The sequence below is a fragment of the Gallinula chloropus genome, assembly GCF_964237585.1.
Source record: "Gallinula chloropus genome assembly, chromosome: 4".
Taxonomy (NCBI): Eukaryota; Metazoa; Chordata; class Aves; order Gruiformes; family Rallidae; genus Gallinula; species Gallinula chloropus.
The window spans coordinates 51,969,515-51,988,509 of NC_140088.1; the positions used below are offsets into that span (position 1 = coordinate 51,969,515).

Consider the following 18,995-nt stretch of genomic DNA (forward strand, 5'->3'; position numbering starts at 1 on the left):
GCTGACAAAACCAGCACCATGTTTCATTACTTCCTGTGCTTAACCACTTAGACAATTTGCTGATTAAACACTGAAGCTGGTTTGTTTGTGGAGTTTTCTTAATTCACTATATTCTCATGCAGGTAACTGGCAAGTTGTTATTCCCCCCATTAGTGTTACAAGGTCCTAGCAAAAGCATTAAGAAGCAGACGTTTGGCTGTAACTTGAAGCTAAATTTAACTGTTCTTACTGTGTTTAAGTTTACAACTGACTAATGGGAGGTTAGGGTGATTTGGTATAGTTTTCAACCAGCCTTGTGAATAACATTAGATAATATCTTCTGATTAGGTTGGAGACTTACTCTAAATTCATGCCATCAAAGAATACATTTTAAACTGTTAGTAATGATTTATCCGAACTAAAACATCACAGAAACACATCCAGCTTCTGTAGCAGTCAATGCCAAAACTTTACTTGATTTCCTGGAAGCAGGAGGACTGTAGTCATAATAGAGACTTAGTAGCATATTTAAAGTGTTTTTCTTTTTTTCTAAGGGATCCCTGTTATGTTTGAATTAGTTGTTCTGAGTTCAAGCAGTCTACATGGTAAAGAATACTCCAGCAATGAATTACATTGGAGACCTCTTAAAAAGCCATGTTTTGTCACGATCATGTGCAACAGACGGACCAAGTTACAGGCTCTGGGACTTCTGTCCAGCTACACCTCAAATTTTGTATTACTGTAAATTACATTATCATGCTTAGAATGTGTATGTGCTTCTTGAGACATTTGGCAGTCGAGTTAGAAAAATAGTACGTGGGAGGAAGCTTTTCTAAAAGAGTTGCAGCTTTTCAGAAGGGGAACATGATTCCTTGAAGCTACACAAAGCGGTACACAAGCTGCCAGTCTGGGTACATGGTGGTGACGCACTCCAATCTGAGTACGTGGTGGGTACCAGGTGGAAACATGCTGACCTCTGGTAGAGTCCCCTGCTTCACTAAATCAGGTAGTTCTGGCTGTACTAGCAGAAAGATGGTGATGGCACAATCTCGAAATGGGTAAGAGAAAAGTTTTGAGTATTATGCTATTGAGCAGCTGCTAAAGGTTTATAAAAGAAACTCTCATTAACATGTCCAGTGTTTTGCCTAATAATGTAACTGCTTTTTTGGAGTGTCTTAGTTTGTTTTATAATGCTTGGAAAGAAGGATTTTTGCATAGAAACAATTCAACCAGAACCACACATGCAAACTGGTAGTGCTCCACTGTAGGAAAGTGTCGCCTGCCAAAATGTGGAAGAAAGCTTCTCTGAAATTATCCACATCTGTATTGTCTTTGAAAGCAAATCAAGGGAGAGGTAATACACTTTGCACTTTGAGTTTGGCTTTTACTGGCTTTTGGGTTGTTTTTAGCAACCCAGGCAACGGTCTTGCCATATATGGTGCATCTTATTTAGGGTTGGGTTTGTTTGGGTTTTTTTACAGATAAAAATTATGGTAGACATTCAGGTGCAGTTAACTCTAGAAATGTCTGGGTAGCACATGAAAGGCAAAATTCTGTCTATCCAACCCACCTCCTATTTTTCTTAAGATCTGCATCTTGATTTTTATAGGTTACACCCTCTTGCTTAAAACCTTAAAGGACAATACCCTGCTCCCATTCAAGTCAATGCCAGCTCTTCTGTTAAGGAAGCAGACATAATACACACTTAGAAGCACCTTTAGACATAAGAACTGTTGGATTCTCTACTTGGTTTTGGCTGCCTTCCCAATCTCCCTATGCATAATCAAGGATTTCTTACTTTTTCTTACTTTTATTATAACTTCTTCAACTTCTGACTGTGGTTCTTGTAGTGTTACCCTAGCCTGTGTATGGGAAAATCTATGGAAGAAGCATGATTTTTAATTTTTCATGATTTTTATCATTCAGTCCAACATACTGAAAACCATCTGTGACCCCAGAAGGGGCAGCCACTTTGGTAATGGTTGTTATATCATCCTCAGTTCCTTATGGGTTCTATAGAATGTACTGATAGCACTGAGTATCTTGGTAGCAGGTGAAGGATTAGGACATCGTGAAGCAGCAGCCCACATATGTGAAGCACTGAGCCAGCAAGGCTGCATGGGATGTCATGCCAGTGCTGCCTCAGAAGTCTCAGTGCTCTATCAGGCCATTCAGATGCACTCTTCCCTAGCTCAGATCTCTGCCTCAGGCACATGAGAAGAGTTGCTGAGTTATTAAGAGTTGAGCTGCTCATAAGTGTGCTGGGTGCGTCAGAGGTGGACCACGCGCACCAGTGATGGAAATTCGGGCAGCTGTTGAAAAAATGCTTTTTCAAGCAAGGGCTTGAAGCCTCAAGCCCAGAGAAATCATTCATATGCATTGTCCTGGCCCTGGCCCAGCTATTCCTTGGCCTCACCTGCTAATCCTCCACCAGGTCCTCAGGGTAGATATTGGGTCAGGAAAAAGTCTTCCCTTCCACTCTGGGGGAGGGAAAAAGACTGATAAAATGTTTTCCGGTGCTCGTGATTTGTAGCCAGGCAGCCTGGTGCCTGCCCAGTTTCCACAAGGCAGTTTGCACAAAGATTCTCAATTTCAACCTTGTATCATCACTCTTCCCTTGCTTCTGCTTTCCACCCTACTCCAGCTTTGGGTCTCAGACACTCATCTGCCACTCTGGGCAGTGGCGGTTTCCAAAGACACGCAAAGCATCCATCACCTGGAGCGTTCAGCTTCTTCCAGAGCAGTACACCTGTGACTTTGAGAAATAAAACTTAATTCATCTCCAGAGTTTGCCCATCACGATTTAGAGCCTCTCTTGAAGCACGAGCTGTAAGACCAAAGTGCACGAATTATAAATACGACAACAGGCAAAATGATGGACTGTGGAATAACACAAGAGTGTTTAGATTGCAGATGCTCCCCTAAAACGCCTGCTAACATAAATGCCAAGAAACCTGCGTGCAACTGTTTAAATGTGTCTTTGTGGGTCTGTTTTTACCACATAAATCATTTGTTTTCCTTCTCTATACCCTTCTGCGTGGCAAAATGGGGGGGGAAAAGAGACTTTGTAATTTATTTTTTTTCACCCCATCTGGTGGGGACACGGTGCTGGGTAAACATTCAGTTTTGGCACCATGACAAGAACTGGTGCAACCGCTTTTATCATCCCCATCTTTAACTCTTGGAGCAATTTTCTGGAGCAAATGTTAGCATTCCAACAGTCCTCCTCCTTTTATTTATTGGTTGCAGGGATGTGGAGTAGCACATCTGGAAACCTGCTAGCTTCCCAGGACTACTGTTTAAATAAACTGCAACCACCATCTCTTCATTTGGTTGGTCGGAATGGTGCGTCACCACAATAAAAACCAAATGAAAATGTGGTGTTTCTAGTTAGATGCTGTGATCCTGGGGGCTTTTTTAAAAGGTGGGGGGAGGGGGGGGGGTGTTAATTAATCTATTTACTAATTTAGATAAATAGCTCTGAAAGAAATGAGTCAGTGGACTGTTATTATATTTAGTTAGCTGTTCTTTGTGTACATCCCCTGTATGAAAAACAAGCATATGTTTTTTCTTTAGAAAATGCTGGCCCCTGACTTATACATTCTTTCCTTCAAGAATGCAGGACAGCAAGCAAACAGAGAGGTTATATCCCCCCCAGGAATTCTCTTTCAAGATAGGCTTTTGTTTCCCTTCAGTCCTTAAATCAAATGAAATCTGACGATGCAGTTGTATTGTTTTTTAACACGTTTTAAGATACTTCCCGGTTTGGGTTGACAAGTAAAGGATGACTGTATTGTCTAGCGATGGCAAATAAGAGTCTCGAGGGTTAACATCATGTGAGATTTATGTGACCAGGTTTAAAGACGTTTATACATGTCCTGTTTTCATAGCATTTACCCTGCATTTCTACTTAACAGGCAGCATACAGTGTGAAGAGATGTCACACAAGCTCAGCTATTTTTAAATCTTGTTCTGTCATAACAAACAAGCAACTACACAAGTTTCCGTCTGGAATCTCTTGTTTTCCATGCTTTCTAAACATATACATTGCTTCAGGTTTCGGTGAGCTAAATGAAGGTGACATATGCTTGCGTTGGTGCAGAGCAGTTTACATCGTGATTGCTCCCTTCTGGGGTCTTGGTTTATGCCACAGCTGTTTCTAAATTAATGCTGGTTTCTGTCCCAGCTCCATTTATTACCTTACCCTTGCAGAAGCTCTTTCTTGCATCGATGCTGTCTACATTAGTCTACTGCTACTGGCTTACTCTTTTACTAGTCTTGCTATTTTGCTCTTTTAAAACTGGTATGAAAATTACCGTTCTAGTAGTTTTGTGTGTTTTTTTAAATTTATTTCTAAATTCCACAGTGACAGAACTGAAATGGTGACAGACCTGGTGAGTTCATAGAGTTCATTTTTGTCTTACCATCATCTAAAACCAGAAGAGGACTGAGAGAGGCTATTTTGTAGCTGTGGGAAGCTAACTGCGGGGTTTTACCCTTTCACAGGGCCTAGAAACTGTTAGCACTTTTTAATTTTTCTCTGGGAGGCAAAAGCTGAAAAAGCTATTTAGGAAGTGGGTTTATGGCAAAGTCAGTCTGATGTTCCCTAGAGAGTAATTGTCAAAGTAGAGAGCATATCCATGTCAATATGATGTGACACGTTTACTCCCCAAAGGCATGAGGGCTTTAGCCCACCCCTTCAGAGGACTGCTCCATGAGATGCGCAGTCCAGTCCCAGAATACCATTTCAGGGATTTAGTCTTCTATTTGGAGTTAAACCTTCATTATTAGATCACTATGTTCAAAATAGTTCAGCGAGGGCCTTTGGGCTAAATCCAAGCGTCTGTGTGCTCTGGGGTGCGGTGCTGGAGAGACGTATATTCAGGTTGGCAAAGGGCTCGGGCTGGCGAGTGCAAGCTGAAGTATCTGTGAAAGCAATGAAACTTTTTCACTCGGGTTAAAATCATGGACAGAACTGTGGTTTTGAAACCAACTCAAGATGATCAAGAGCCTGGGGCACATCTCCTATGAAGACACGCTGTGAGAGTGGGGATTGTTCAGCCTGGAGAAGGGAAGATTCCAGGGAGACCTAATTATGGTTTACCAATACTTAAAGGGGTCCTACAGGAAAGTGGCAGAGGCACTATTCATCAGGGAGTGTAGTGATAGGACAAGGGGCGATGGCTTCAAGCTGAAAAAGGGCAGGGTTAGGTTAGACGTTAAGAAAATATTCTTTACTGTGAGGGTGGAACAGGTTGCCTGGAGAGGTTGTGGCTGCCCCTCCCTGGCAGTGTTCAAGACCAGGTTGGATGGGGCTTTGGGCAACCTGGTCTAGTGAGGGTGTCCCTGCCCATGGCAGAAGGGTTGGGACTAGATGAGCTTTGAGGTCCCTTCCAACACAAACCATTCTATGTGCTGTGATGGTGGATTTTATCTGGATAAGGCAAGCAGAGTTAGAAATACACACTGAAGCTCCTCACTCTCTATAGTTCAGATGTACTTGTGGATTTTTAGAAAAGTCCTGAATCTAAGTGCACATCACTCCATTCAAATGTTTCTTACATGTGCAATTCCCTTTCTGCTCTTTGTTGGGATCATGAAGAATCCAGCAAATAACTGATGGGGGGTTACTTAGGATGGGATAAACTGCTTCTGGCTGAGGTTTGTTGGGTGAGCTGTTCTCCATTTCACTGCATTCAACAAAAGAAACAGAAGGGAAGTTTTTCAAAATTATACAAGATCTTCTATTTGTGGCTATTAATGTATGCAAAACAAATCATCCTATTACTAAACTATGGCCTTTAGAATATTATTCTTTAAAAACAGGTTTTCAGAGGTTTTGCAAAGCAAAAAGGTTCAGAAATTAGAGGGCTGGGGAGAGACCAAGCTATGACAGAGCTGACATGGGAGGGGGCATCAAGCACAGTGTGTGCACGTTTGTGCTTTGCAGTAGAAAAACCTGCAGACTCTCCAGACAAAAATACAATAATGTGACTCAGGCCCAAGTGCTGTTGAGAACTCTCTAGGTTCTACCCCAATATGGATGCAAGTCCTGTACTCCTTCTATTGGCATTTGGGTTGTTTTCTCACTAGACAAGCAGAATCCTAATGAGGTTAATCTACTTCTGGAGTCTAGGAAAGAATGAGATAAGATATAATAACACAGCCAAATGTTTAATCTGTCTACAGACATTCTTGGAATTATAGTTGAAAACATCATTTTGTTAGGAAACTGAATCTTTTGCCTCTTTGCATCCCTCATAAGTAGAAGAAATCTGGCTATTGGTAGAAACACCATTTTTTATTAAGAAATTTTGGTTATTCGTAAGCATTGGTCAGAATTGTTGTTGTCTTTTTTGAGGAACATAAAATTATGCCACCTACAAGAACTGAATGTAGGTGATGGTCTTACTTATTCAGTCATATTAGCTCATCGCTAATGAGGTAAAAAGGAATAACCAGTAATTCTGTGTTGTTTCTAATCATACAGAGTTTCTTACAAGAACCTTGTAAAAATAACGAAGGAACAAAATAGAAATAAAGGGCAACAAACACCAGCTTTGCCAGGGAAGCGTGTGCCATGGGCTGTCAAAGGTGATTTCTGCTCCTCCTGAAGGGTTAATCTAAGAAAAAGCATCATCTATGACTAGAATTACAGATTTATCTGATTAGTTTGAAATATTTTCAGTCATAAATGACAGAGGTACGTCTCAACTATGTACTGTACTGTATGGAGGACACAGTAGTTCAAAGAAGTTCTTATCACTGTTTTTCGAGTAGCTTATCTGCTTGGGAGGGATATTTTTTTCCATCCTTTTTTTCATCCACACGGGGATGGAAATTTCCATCACACAGTAGGGAAAAATTCCTTTCTTGCCTTGGTTGAAATACCTGTGTTTTTTTAAGTTGTGTGATCATCTCTTGTGTTACTTTCTTGCATGGCACCCCTCTGTTCTCAAGAGACTCGTGGGCACTTACCATAATATGTAGCAGATATGAATGGGATACAGTCACTTTAGGGGGCTGCTTAGATTGCTGCTCAAGTTCATTAAATGAGCCAATTATCGTCTTGATCCTCAGTCTCATCTCACATGCATGTTCTTAAATGAAAATTGAACGTATGAAACATGTCGGGGCAGTTCAATTTCCATTGAGTTTTGCCATGGTACAGAAAAGTATCGTGCAGTGCTGATCCAAATGAATGAAAATGTTACTGCCAGACCTTTAAGTTATCTTCACTGTTGTCCAGAGTTGGTTTTGGGGCGGGGTTTTTTTGCTTTACTGTTATTAGTACCAAGTAGTTAAGATTTAGTTAAGAAACTAGTACTTGGTACCTAGTACTTGTTAATAGGTTGAGGTGGAAAATGCTGGTATACAGAATCATGGAATCACAAGGTTGGAAAAGACCTTTAAGAACATCGAGTCCAACCATTCCTGTCCTATACTAAACCATATCCCTAAGTACCTCATCTAATCCGTCTTCTAAACACATCCAGGGATGGTGACTCAACCCCCTCCCTGGGCAGCCTGTTCCACATCCTGACAACTCTTTCAGTGAAGAATTTTTTCCTAATATCTAATCTGACCCTGCTCTGGTACAGCTTTGTGCCATTTCCCCTTGTCCTATCTCCTGTCACCTGGCTGAAGAGACCATTTCCCACTTCTCTACAACCTCCTTTCAGGTAGTTGTAGGCGGTGATAAGGTCTCCCCTCAGCCTCCGCTTCTCCAGACTAAGCATCCTCAGCTCCCTCAGCTGCTCCTCATAGGACTTTCCCTCCAGCCCTTTCACCAGCCTGATTGCCCTTCTCTGCACTCGCTCCAGGACCTTGATGTTTTTCTTGTAGTGAGAGGCCCAGAACTGGACTTCACACTCGAGGTTTGGCCTCACTGATGTTGAGTACAGGGACACAATCACCTCCCTGGACCTGCTGGCCACACTGTTTCTGATCCAAACCAAGATGCTGTTGGCCTTCCTGGTCACACTTCTGGCTCCTATTCAGTCAGCAGTCAACCAAGTATAACTCTTACGTAAAAAAAATCAGGTAAATGGATTTAAACTGGAAAGCAAGCTAGAACATAATGCTTAATATATAGGATTTAGTAGATAATAAAAAAATCAAGGCAGAAAAAAAGTCAATTTGTAAATTATCAGGCTGTTAACACTTCCTTTCTTAGCTCTTCATACATCCATCTTGCTATGATTAGTTTGGCAGTTCTAAATGAAAACAAATTTAAACTACTGTCTTTCTGCTTACATCGCTTCTGTATGAGTTTCTATTTCAAATGTGCTAATGAGTTTGATGAATGTAATCTGGTTTACAGGAGAAGATAACTAGGATAGTCACTATGCTGAGCAATTTCTCAGCCTTTAAGAAGTGCTAAGATTTTTCCAGTCTTTGTGGTCTTAAACCCTTTTTTAAATTAAAAGTTACACCTTGTCAATTGGAAGCCTGCTAGCTCGTTCTTCAAATACAAAGCCACGATTTTAGGAAGCCTTCATTGCAAGGAGAAAGCAAGTAAAACACACAAATGTGGCCTGAATGCTTATCCTGCTGGTTAATCTTCACTATTTATACAGGGTGTTTTTAAAGCATAATTCAAAATCATGCATTACAGGAATTGCGCTGTGGGATATTCAGGAGTCACAAGCAGTCAAAAATTGCCCTCGTCAGCAGTCTCTGCAGGAGCCAGCGTCTCTGTTTTTTTTCTGTTTACGGCTATAACTTATAACAAGGAGAAGCGATTTGGTGGGTTTAAGAAAAAAATATATATATTTATTATTTTTTTAAGGTCCCTGCCTTTCTTTTAAGTTGCAGCTTCACTCTCCTAGTATCTTTGGCTAGCAGTACCCATGATGACCATGGCATCATGCCTGTCCTCCCAGCACCACCCGCGGTGTGAACAAAGGAGATGCACTGTTATGACCAGTTCTCTGCTGGGCTTTGTTATGAGCAGTATCTTCTGCTGTGAAAAATTTTCCTTAAAGATTCGTTTTCTGAAAAGTATGTGGAAGACCGTGACTTGTTGCTCTGAGATGAAGTGCGGTCCAGCTAAGATACCTGCGTCTTTCCCGAGCACTTCCTCCAGTGACCTATACCTTCCATGTTAGGAGATGACAAGTGCATGTCAAGGGCTTTATGGCATTTCGGATTAATGCTTGTGCCTTTCCTGGAAGGAGAACGAAGCCTGGCAGGCCTGAGTCGCTAACTGGCATCTGCTTATGTCAGCAACCCTGTATCTGTCTTATACTGTGGGTGGTTGAGCAGGACTTGCTCAGCCCTTTCCTTCATACATTTTCAACTTCGCCAAACAAAAGCAACAATGAGGGAAAATGCTAAATTGGGGGAATATGTCCTCTGCCATTTTTCAGATGTGGGTGATAAGTTTATATTATTGTAAATGCAGAACAAGTTCGTTACATGGAACAGCTTGAAGTTGTGATAAATCACACAGAATCACAAGGTTGGAAAAGACCTTTACGATCATCAAGTCCAACCATTCCTGTCCTATGCTAAACTGTATCCCAAAGTACCTCATCTACCCATCTCTTAAACACATCCAGGGATGGTGTCTCAGCCCCCCCCGGGCAGCCTGTTCCACATCCTGACAACTCTTTCAGTGAAGAATTTTTTTCCTAATATCTAATCTGATCCTGCCCTGATGCAGCTTTGTGCCATTTCCCCTTGTCCTATCTCCTGTCACCTGGCTGAAGAGATCATTGCCCACGTCTCTACAACCTCCCTTCAGGTCGTTGTAGGCGGTGATAAGGTCTCCCCTTAGCCTCCTCTTCTCCAGACTAAGCATCCTCAGCTCCCTCAGCTGCTCCTCATATGATTTGCCCTCCAGCCCCTTCACCAGCCTGGTTGCCTTCATGCTGCGCTTTTGTTTTAATTGCACATGCTTTGTTCTCAGTCTGTATCTCTGTTCTGGGGGTGTCCAGCGCTGTAATAGTGCAACAGCTTTTTTCCCCTCTCCAGCTAAACAGCTGCCAGGTTCCTTGCTCTCATGGGCAGATCAGAGGAAAAGAACAGAGACAGGGAAATGTGTATATGCCAGAGAACTTAGAACTATCTTTGCATGTGCAAGTCCCACCCTTCTACATGTATTGCAGTGTGATGTTGCTCTTGTGAAACTGCAAAGCTTGCTGAGTTCACAGGATGCAGTCAGTCACTCGGGAATTTCGATAAGGAACTATCCCAATTTAAAAATCACATGGATGAAATCAGGCATGGGAGCTCATCTTGCATCACTATTTGGGACATGGATTTCTTTTGCACTATCAAAACGTGTGTATGTCTATGTGTGGCTGGATGTGTCATTGCTTGAACAAGGTTGGCCTCTTGTCTAGTGTTTATATATATTTATATATATATATATATATTATATATAAACTTTTGATGGCTTATGTTTCCAAATTCATGTCTGTTCCCTCTCAGCTTCTTTAGGCTGGTATATGAGTAAGGATATCGAGTTTTCTAATATCTTTTTTCCATGTCAGATGATCCTTGCACAAGTACAGATCTTTCCCAACAGTTCCCTTCAGTTAAATGAGTTCTGTTAAACCAGCTTTGGGAACAACTGCTACTTTGTACCTAACTATGAGAAGAACTGAGATTTGTCACACTCAGAAGTAGAAAATCTGGGCTCCTGCACTGTCTCATTCTCCAGCCACCTGCTGAACTTGAATAAGAGTAGGGCTAGCTTCTAAGCTCTTTATTGTGAGTGTTTATTAACTACTTATTTCAGCTTTTTCAAAATACACTGGGTTCACCATCAAAATACACTAGGTTCACCAGTTTCTTAAGACTTAGTATGGAAGTATGTAGGGAAAAAAATGAGTAAAGGGAAAACAAAACACAATCAACATATCCAGACAGGACAAATATTTGTGGTGCAATCTTGTAAAAAAAAAAAGAACCACTTACTTTTCTTATTTCACATGTGCACTTTCTTTTGTGCTCCTGGCAAATAAGTTAATTTAAGGTCATCCACGTTTCAAGCCAAGCTTCCTTTACGCCAGAAATCCAAAGTGTAATGCAAACTAAGTTGCATTTTAACCTAACTCTAGCTCCACACTCATTTTAAAAGTCGCCAGTTGTGTGAGGCTCAGCACAGTTGTTCTGCATTTAAACGCCTTTGGAAAGATTGGCCACTTTGTTGTGAGAAAAGCTTTGTTTACTTGAGTGAAAAAAAAGAAAGAAGTTAATGCTCTGTAATAACACGTACAACTTCTAGTCCTGGGACTCCTTCACTAAGTGTTTGACTGGAGAAGTGAAATCCACTTTGTTGCAAAGCAACGCATTTCGGTGAAGCAAAAATTCCATTTCTGTTAAATCGCTTTCTGATTTTCAGGATAATGATGTGTTTAATTTACCACAAAACATGGTAAACTGCCTGCAGGATGAGTTTCGATTAGTCACTTAGATTCATTTTATTTACATTTAATTCTTTTTTTTTTTAATTTAGTGAAATGTATCTGTGGGGTTTTTACTTAGGTTTATTGTAAGTTTTCTAGCACTTAATTTTGATACTTTAATACTGGCAAAACCTTTGAGTGCCTGGTTCCTGAAAGGAATGATAGTTTTCCTATGTACTGTGCTAACCATGGCCCAGAAGCTGTTAAAGCTTCAAACAGTATGTGTATAATGTGCCAGACACCTTCTCCTATTTCTGATTTTTACTGTGAGCTATAGAGCACCACACAGCCAAAATAATTTTCAATTATTCATCTCATGGATGAGACTATGAATAACATCATCTTTTCCTGAGCTTTCTCGAAGAACGTGAATAACTTTCCAATTTTCCTTCAGTAACTTTCTCTAACTACTCCGGTCCACTAAGTACTCTTATCATTCCTCACTCATCCTGGTGTCCAGCTATGGTGTGGAGAGGCGAAGATACGCTGGAGCGGATGGTGCTGTGTGTTGGGGATTGTGGGGAGCTGGGACTGCTTACCTTCCCCATTTCCCTTGACAAGGGTAGAAGAAGATAGCAGGTGGTACTCCTTTCCTTTGAGGACACATGAGTAGACCAAGGTAAAAGCGAAAGTAGTCTTTAGGTGCATCTCTTCTGGATGCCTCTGTGGCCCATAAACATTAGCACAAATCAGGGGAATGAGTTCACCCAGAAATGTGAATTGTCCTCTTATTGCTGGTTATCCTGCATTTGGGAAGTAGAAATTGTCAGGTTAAATGATATCTCTCCCCACTTGTCATCTTCCTGCATTTAGTTTCTTTCCTTCTATTTGTGTTGTTGCCTGTAGACATTATCTTTCTTCCCCCTCCTCTTGGATGGAGGGAGAAAAAAGTTGAGAGGACTCATTAAACTCCTACTTTTCCTCCTATTGTGATCATTCTTGTGGTGATCAGCTGCAAGCAAGTGTTGGTGAATGGGGTGGAAGACCAGCTTGTAGTAGGTCCTTGCCTTGCTGGGAGGAGAGAGATCCTGCCCCTGTGCTGCTCCTTGCCCACCCCATGGTCCCCTGCAGCCATTTCCTCCCATCACCTCCTCAGTGTCCCACGTGGAGAAAGCAGCCACAGCCCAGCGCTGGCCAAGCCTGAGATGGGCTCTTGTACCCCCCCCCCCGTAAGTCAGCCTCCGCCACCAGCATCCAAGGAGCAGGCTCTCAAGGTCTGCTCCTTCTCTTCGTCCCCAGACACATGTTTACTTGCAGATGTAAGCAAAAAGCTTAAATTTTTGGAAGAACATCCGTGGGAAGCAATTTTCTTCCTGAACTCGGAGTTACTATTTTGACACTATCCCAGGTTAATCTTTATTTCAGCAGTGACGTGCAGACATTTGTGGGACCGTCTGCTTAATGTATATGTACAGCTGTCACCTAGAAAATAAACCGTCCACTCTGTAGAAGCAGACCACAGCGCACAGAGATGGGAGGTTCAAAAAATAATAATAGGAGGAGAATATTAATGTAATAATCTTTAAAATTTAAAATATTTTATATTCACCTAACGGTCAATCCAACATCTCCCGTTTAGTTTGTGTAGTTGACTTTATGTTCTCCAGTTATTAATAATTTGATGGTTCTCCCATTCCTCCACATTTCTAGAACTTTTTTTCAGCATGGATGTCCTAAGCCTCCATGACACATAGGATTTTGGGAGCTGGGAGAAAAAACAACAAACACACTAGTAGTATAGCACTAGAGAAATGCTCTTAAATAAGAGGTGTCTGGCGAAGAAATAGTTGCTACTTCTACTGATAAATAGCACAGACTATTATGAAAAATTGGTAGAAATTTTAGTGTAAGCCCGCTAAGGGGAAACTGCATGTTCCTCTGTGGCTCCAGCCCTCAGGGCTCTTTGTAGGAGTGCTGAGAGTCATGCTTGGCCACCTACGGCAATTTTATACATATATATATATATAGGTTGTAACATGCCTGGTTTATTAAAAACAGTTTTGGGGTATCTTGTGCGTTTGGCTGATACTGCAGAATTTACACTGCTTTATACAAAACGTTGTGTTTGGAGATAGAGAGGGGTAATGCTGGAGCATAATAAGAATAACCGACTCGGGGAAGATTTGCTATTGAAGCAAAACTAAGAAATCTGGGAACTCAGCCTGGCCATGGAAACTACTTCTCTCACCACAAATATGACATGTACACTTCATGAAACCTACTTATTACCAGGGGCCAAATTCTGTGGTCCTTATGCAAGCACAACTTTCACTTGAAAGTTCACTGAGGACGGGAGAATTTGGCCCCAAGCTATTTCTTTTCCATAGAAAATTACTTCATTTGTAATTTCCTCTTCTTATATTTCTCAGTAACTGCAGAAATGTGAGCTGGGCATGTAATTTCAAGTGGATAAAAGCTTTGAGGACTCTCTGTGAAATTGCAACTTTATCTTTCGGTGTAATAGAATAACAGAGCAAATTTGTGGACGTGATGCATTACTTAGAGGAAAAAAGCATATTCACATAACTGTATAATGAGAAACCAATGTAAATACATGAGTTTTTTCATCTAAGTAAAATGAGAAAGATTCGGGGGGTTTGAGCTGAAGAGCAGTGACAAACATCTGAAGTAGTATTGGATTTCTGGGACGTTCCTGTGAGCACAAGGCAGTCATGAGGTAGCACTGAGTGAGATCTGGGGTACTTACATTACCCTAGATAATTTTATTAGCGTGGTACTCAACCTTGGCTGGTATATTCGCTTCTGGGATGTTAATGCCAATACGTCCATACCACGACGATGCAGGGATTTGACTCTTGGAGCGCGCGTTTGATACCCCACAATGTGGATTCCTTGGAGAGGAAACGGGACTGGGGCTGCCTGGAGTCAAGCAGCTGAGCTTAAAAACTGCTGCTATCAGGGTAATCCTGAGCATGAGAATAGCCGTGGCGCACAAGCAGCTATTACGTCTGGCATCCCTTTTCACCATTTCCGTTACGTGACCGAAGGTATATTAGCCATGTGGGAGAAAGAACAACCCTGTGGCAGCGTATTGCCTCTAGTGTGTGCCCGCATGATGCTTTACAGCAGATGTGACCACGTTCTTCACGTTCCCCTCTCTTCAGCAGCACCGTAAGCATATATGCTCCGTCTCATCGCCCCAGCGCTGCGTTACGTCTAAAGGCGCGGTTTGGAGGAGCCTCTGCTCGCTGCAGTTCAGTTTCATGAATAAACCAATAGCGTGAATTTTCCTGCGTCCGCTCTTTCTGTAAGCAAATAAATCTAAAACAATAAGTTTTAGGTTTCAGCTGCAATTTAGCTTTCCTTTCCAGACTGAATTGCATTGCTGATGCTCTTTGAATGTGACTTACCCGAGATTAATTTCTGAATTATGTATAAATTGTTTAATCACCTGTGCAACTTAACACCTTTCAACTTTTCATTTCATTAGCTGCTAGGTGAATGCTGATTAAATGTGTTTGGGAGGGCAGAGCTTGATGACACATGCAGCAAACACCATTGAGGACTCTGTTTCATTTAATGCAGTAATAATAAACACTCCACGGGCAATATTTCAGCAATCAAGAACACTTTTGCAGACTTTTCTATCTATAAGTGTTTGGCTAAATGACAAAATCCGGAGTGGGGGGAGGATAAAAAATGAGTCAGACTTATTGCCTTAATGTAACCTTCCTGGCTGAAAGTATATTAATTGGCAAAATGAATTACCTCAGACTAGAGCAGAGAAAAGCCTCCATTGTGCGAGGCTGTGGCATGAAACCTATACTCTTTGGCTTGTACGCTCTTTCCTCGGCGGCGTGATCCAGCTCATCCGATCAGCAGGCTTCAAAGTCAGCCTTGAGAGATTTATAGCACCTTTCAGTGGGGACCTCTCTTCCTTCGGTCAGTTTGCACATTAAGCCAAGTTGCTTTGAAGTATTTAACGGTGAAGAACCTCCTTCCCACGCGGAAGCTGCTCCCAGCTTTTTCCCATGATGGAGCGTGGTGGTACTTCAACATTCAAGGGTTAACCATGTGGGGAAAATGGGTCATTATTTCTTCTTTTATGCCAAAACTTGATGTCTAGAGCCCTTGTCAGGGCCACATCAGACCCAAGAGCAGGACCTGCCCACTTCCCAGCCCTAAGGTTGAGGTCCACTGATAACCTTGGCCAGCAGGGACCCGATTGCCTGCTGGGCTGGAAGGACTAGGGCGGTCATGCAAGGGGAGTGCTGCCTGCATTTCGTCAAATGACAGCTCCATGCAATATGCCTCCCTTGCGGCAAGGACTCGAATCACTCTCTGGTCCAAAGCATTTCATTACCGTTGCTTTTCCTCCGGTCTATGTTGAATAGTTCCATCTCTTTGAGAATGAAGGGGAAAGTGATGCAATCCCAAGTAGAAAAGGCATGGCTGTCATCTGTCTTTTAAGTAGAAGGGGCCATAAATTGCATGTTTTATGCTCCGCTGTCACTTTCTCATTAACCTTTTACTTAAGGTACTCAAAGAAAGGAATGATACTGTTTTTTCAGTGAAGAATTTGGTTAGCAGAAGATGTCTTGCTGATTCTTGGCTAGAAATAAGTGTAATAGACTGGCAAAACTAACATGAAGCTGTAAAAAACTCTTCCTTGTCTTTTGGTTTTTGGTGGGTTTTTTTTGATTTAACAAAGGAAAAGCTTAAGAGAAGGAGTACTGGGAGATCACATATGAATAAACTCACTATTTCTGACTTGTTTCCACTCATCAGCATTAAGTATAGGAATAACAAGGGGGACAAAAGCCTCAGGTTACATAAGCTCAGACCAATTTGCCATCCAAGACATCATTTGCTGCTATAGATGGTGGCTTCTGTGGACAAACAGAGTTTGAATGGGGCTGCAGACTCTACAACCTTCTCACCCACTCTGAGAAGGTCTCTCCAGGTCAGGGGTGTGACCTGCAGTGGAAAGTCCCATGGAAAGCTGGGGTTTGCCACTATTTCCACTCTTATTTGTTCTGCGGGTAAATAAATTGAGGGCTGGAAGTGGTCAGGACTGTCAATGCGCCACCTTTAAACATCTTCACTTAGAGAAACAGCGAAGTCAACCGCATGTTTAAATTGGTCCTAATTGTTACAGGAAGGCTACTGAGTGGTTCCAAGACCATCTTTTTCCACTGCGTTTTGTATTACAAAATATTTCTGGAGTTAGATGGAGCAAGAAAAATAACTCTCTTTTTTGTTTTTTGTTTTTTTTTTCTTTCACAACTCGTACTTTATGTCAGCAATGCCTTTGAAACAAATCTGACCCTGTCCTGTATAGGGAATTGGCTTTTTTACTCTGTGAACTGTGACATGCTCAAGTGCTAGGCTCTAAATCAGGGATGGCAGACCTTGGATTAGCATGGTGGTATTTGTAACCTCTAGCATTTTGTATCGCGCTTTCCCGCAGGATCTCCTGCCCTCACTGGCACTGGAACCATTGCTGTCACGGTGGATGATGTCAATGACAATGTCCCCACGTTTGCCTTTAATGTGTATTCTGCCACTGTTCTGGAGGATGCTCCTACGGGGACAGATATCTTGCTCGTGAACTCCTCAGATGCTGATGCTTCTACAAATGCTGTTATAAGGTAGGTCGTTTACTGTTGCTGTACGTAATAGCACCTCACACCCTGCCTGAAGATGACTTTTCCCCCACCGATGTCCATCACAAACGTGCCATAAAGTTGCAAGATGCAAAAGGACAGCTCTGTGTGCATCTAAATTGTATCAGCAAATCTGGCTGCTGCTTGTTGTTGCTTTTAAAATTATGCTACGGACAAGAACAAGTAGAGCTGCAGTGTTGTTTTAGGTTTCTACCAAGTGAAAAGCAGGCAAGTTTACCTAGCACCTGAGTGTAAGTGTTTATAGGCTAGGTTTATAGTTCTTGGTAAGTGTAAAGGTAGGTGAATTAAAATAAGAAACAGAGAAACCCCGAGGCTCCACATCTCTTCATGCAGTAAGCAACTTGTGCTGAAAACCAGCAGGCTCCTTGGGTGAATTGATGGTCAGTTCCCATCTTTATTTTAGAATGGAAATTACAAAAGGCGAAATGTAAAGTTTATCCCATTTGGCAAACCAGTGGAAAGTTGGAATTTGGCATTTTCGCTTTAAACGCTGAATGGTTTGCAGAGCTCAGTTGATGCAACTTCACTGGGCGCTGGGCTGAACAGTGGCTGCTCCCAGTTTCCCAGGCAAGAGTAATGAAGATGATGAATGGCAGGGGCAGGCTGAACATTATACACTGAGAGCTGGTTTATTGTGAAAGGAGTACAAAGCAGATTCCTACTAGTTATTAATTGGAAATTAACAGGTAATCTCACCGCATTTAACTATTTGACTGCAAGCGCCTCTGTCTCTGTTTCCAAACTTACAAAACAGGATATAAAACTAGATTTATTTACTTTTGTTAGTTCACCTCAGTCCATTCTTCATAAGAATATCACTGTGGTTGTCACTTTTTTTAAAAAAAAGTAAGTAAAATAAACCAGAACTACATTATGGCAAAGCAAGTGTGTATAAAATACTGTAATATTTTCTTTCCAGCTAGCTAAAAGCCAAAAATAGAAACTTGATGTTTTGGCATCTTTAAATATTTGAAAAGCATCCAGAATTGCCATTTATTAAATTGTGAAACAATGAAGCTTTTAATTCTATTTGTTCTTATTCTAAAAAAATATTTCTGGCTAGAAGAAAGAATTCTATACAGCCCATGAATGATTGTAATGATTCCATCCCATAATCAGAAATTATCAGGGTGCTCTCAGATTTCTTTATTGTGGTTGAATTGCTTTAATATCTCTGCTATTAGTCTCTATCATTCACTCAGTACCTCGTAATAGAATAGCTGATAAAAATAGGGGGTTTTCTTCCTAGGTAGCTCTTTAAAAATTGTTTTCGGGTTTTGTTTTACACTTTTTAGACTGGGGAACATACTTTGTTTTTCTTGGACAGAATTTGTCCAGATTCAGCATTTAGAGTAATGCAGATCTTAAAATATGACCAATATTGCAAAACTGGTAAAATCCAGAGGGACCAGAACATGTAAGGTCTCTTGTCAGAGGTGTTGAGCACTCAGAACTCCTTTTCAGTAGAGCCTGTTTCAAAATCAGACCTTTGGTTTCTAATGGTGGTATATAAAATACGCTGCTAAAATTTTTACTTAAAGCCAAAAAATGGGCTGTGCTATACAAGAAGTAGATAATCTGCAAAGCTGCCTCATGTCCATACATACCAACTCTTTCTCTTAGCTTTGGTGATAACCTGTGAAGTCATTAAAGGAGGCTGATGGGGTTGTTAATGATGGGGCATACTTGAGCAGTCCTGTTAAAGGTAGTATAGATGACAAGGGTCAGCACAGATTAGTCAGAAGGCCAGATTTTAAGTGCTTCAGTCAAATGCCTTTTATACCAGTTGTCATTGTTGAAGTTTTGGGGGGATGTTTTGCCTTGAGGTTGGAATTCTGTGGTAACTGTGCTGAGACACGCTTACATTGCCCAGTAGGTTTGCATGCAGTTGTACGCAGATATAGCTCAGAATATCCTGTGGAAAAATGTATTTGGTCTTTATTCTCCCTCT

The 18,995-nt window shown here is 41.5% G+C and overlaps 1 protein-coding gene across 1 annotated transcript in view; it reads left to right on the forward strand.

The window, feature by feature from the left end:
- Positions 1-18,995, forward strand: part of FAT4 (FAT atypical cadherin 4) — a gene marked incomplete at both ends in the record, with an annotated part of 153,355 nt that overhangs the window by 96,086 nt on the left and 38,274 nt on the right. The window contains one exon of the mRNA XM_084263378.1: positions 16,828-17,008. Within this exon, the coding sequence (XP_084119504.1) occupies positions 16,828-17,008 (181 nt within the window). The remainder of the gene's footprint in view (positions 1-16,827; positions 17,009-18,995) is intronic.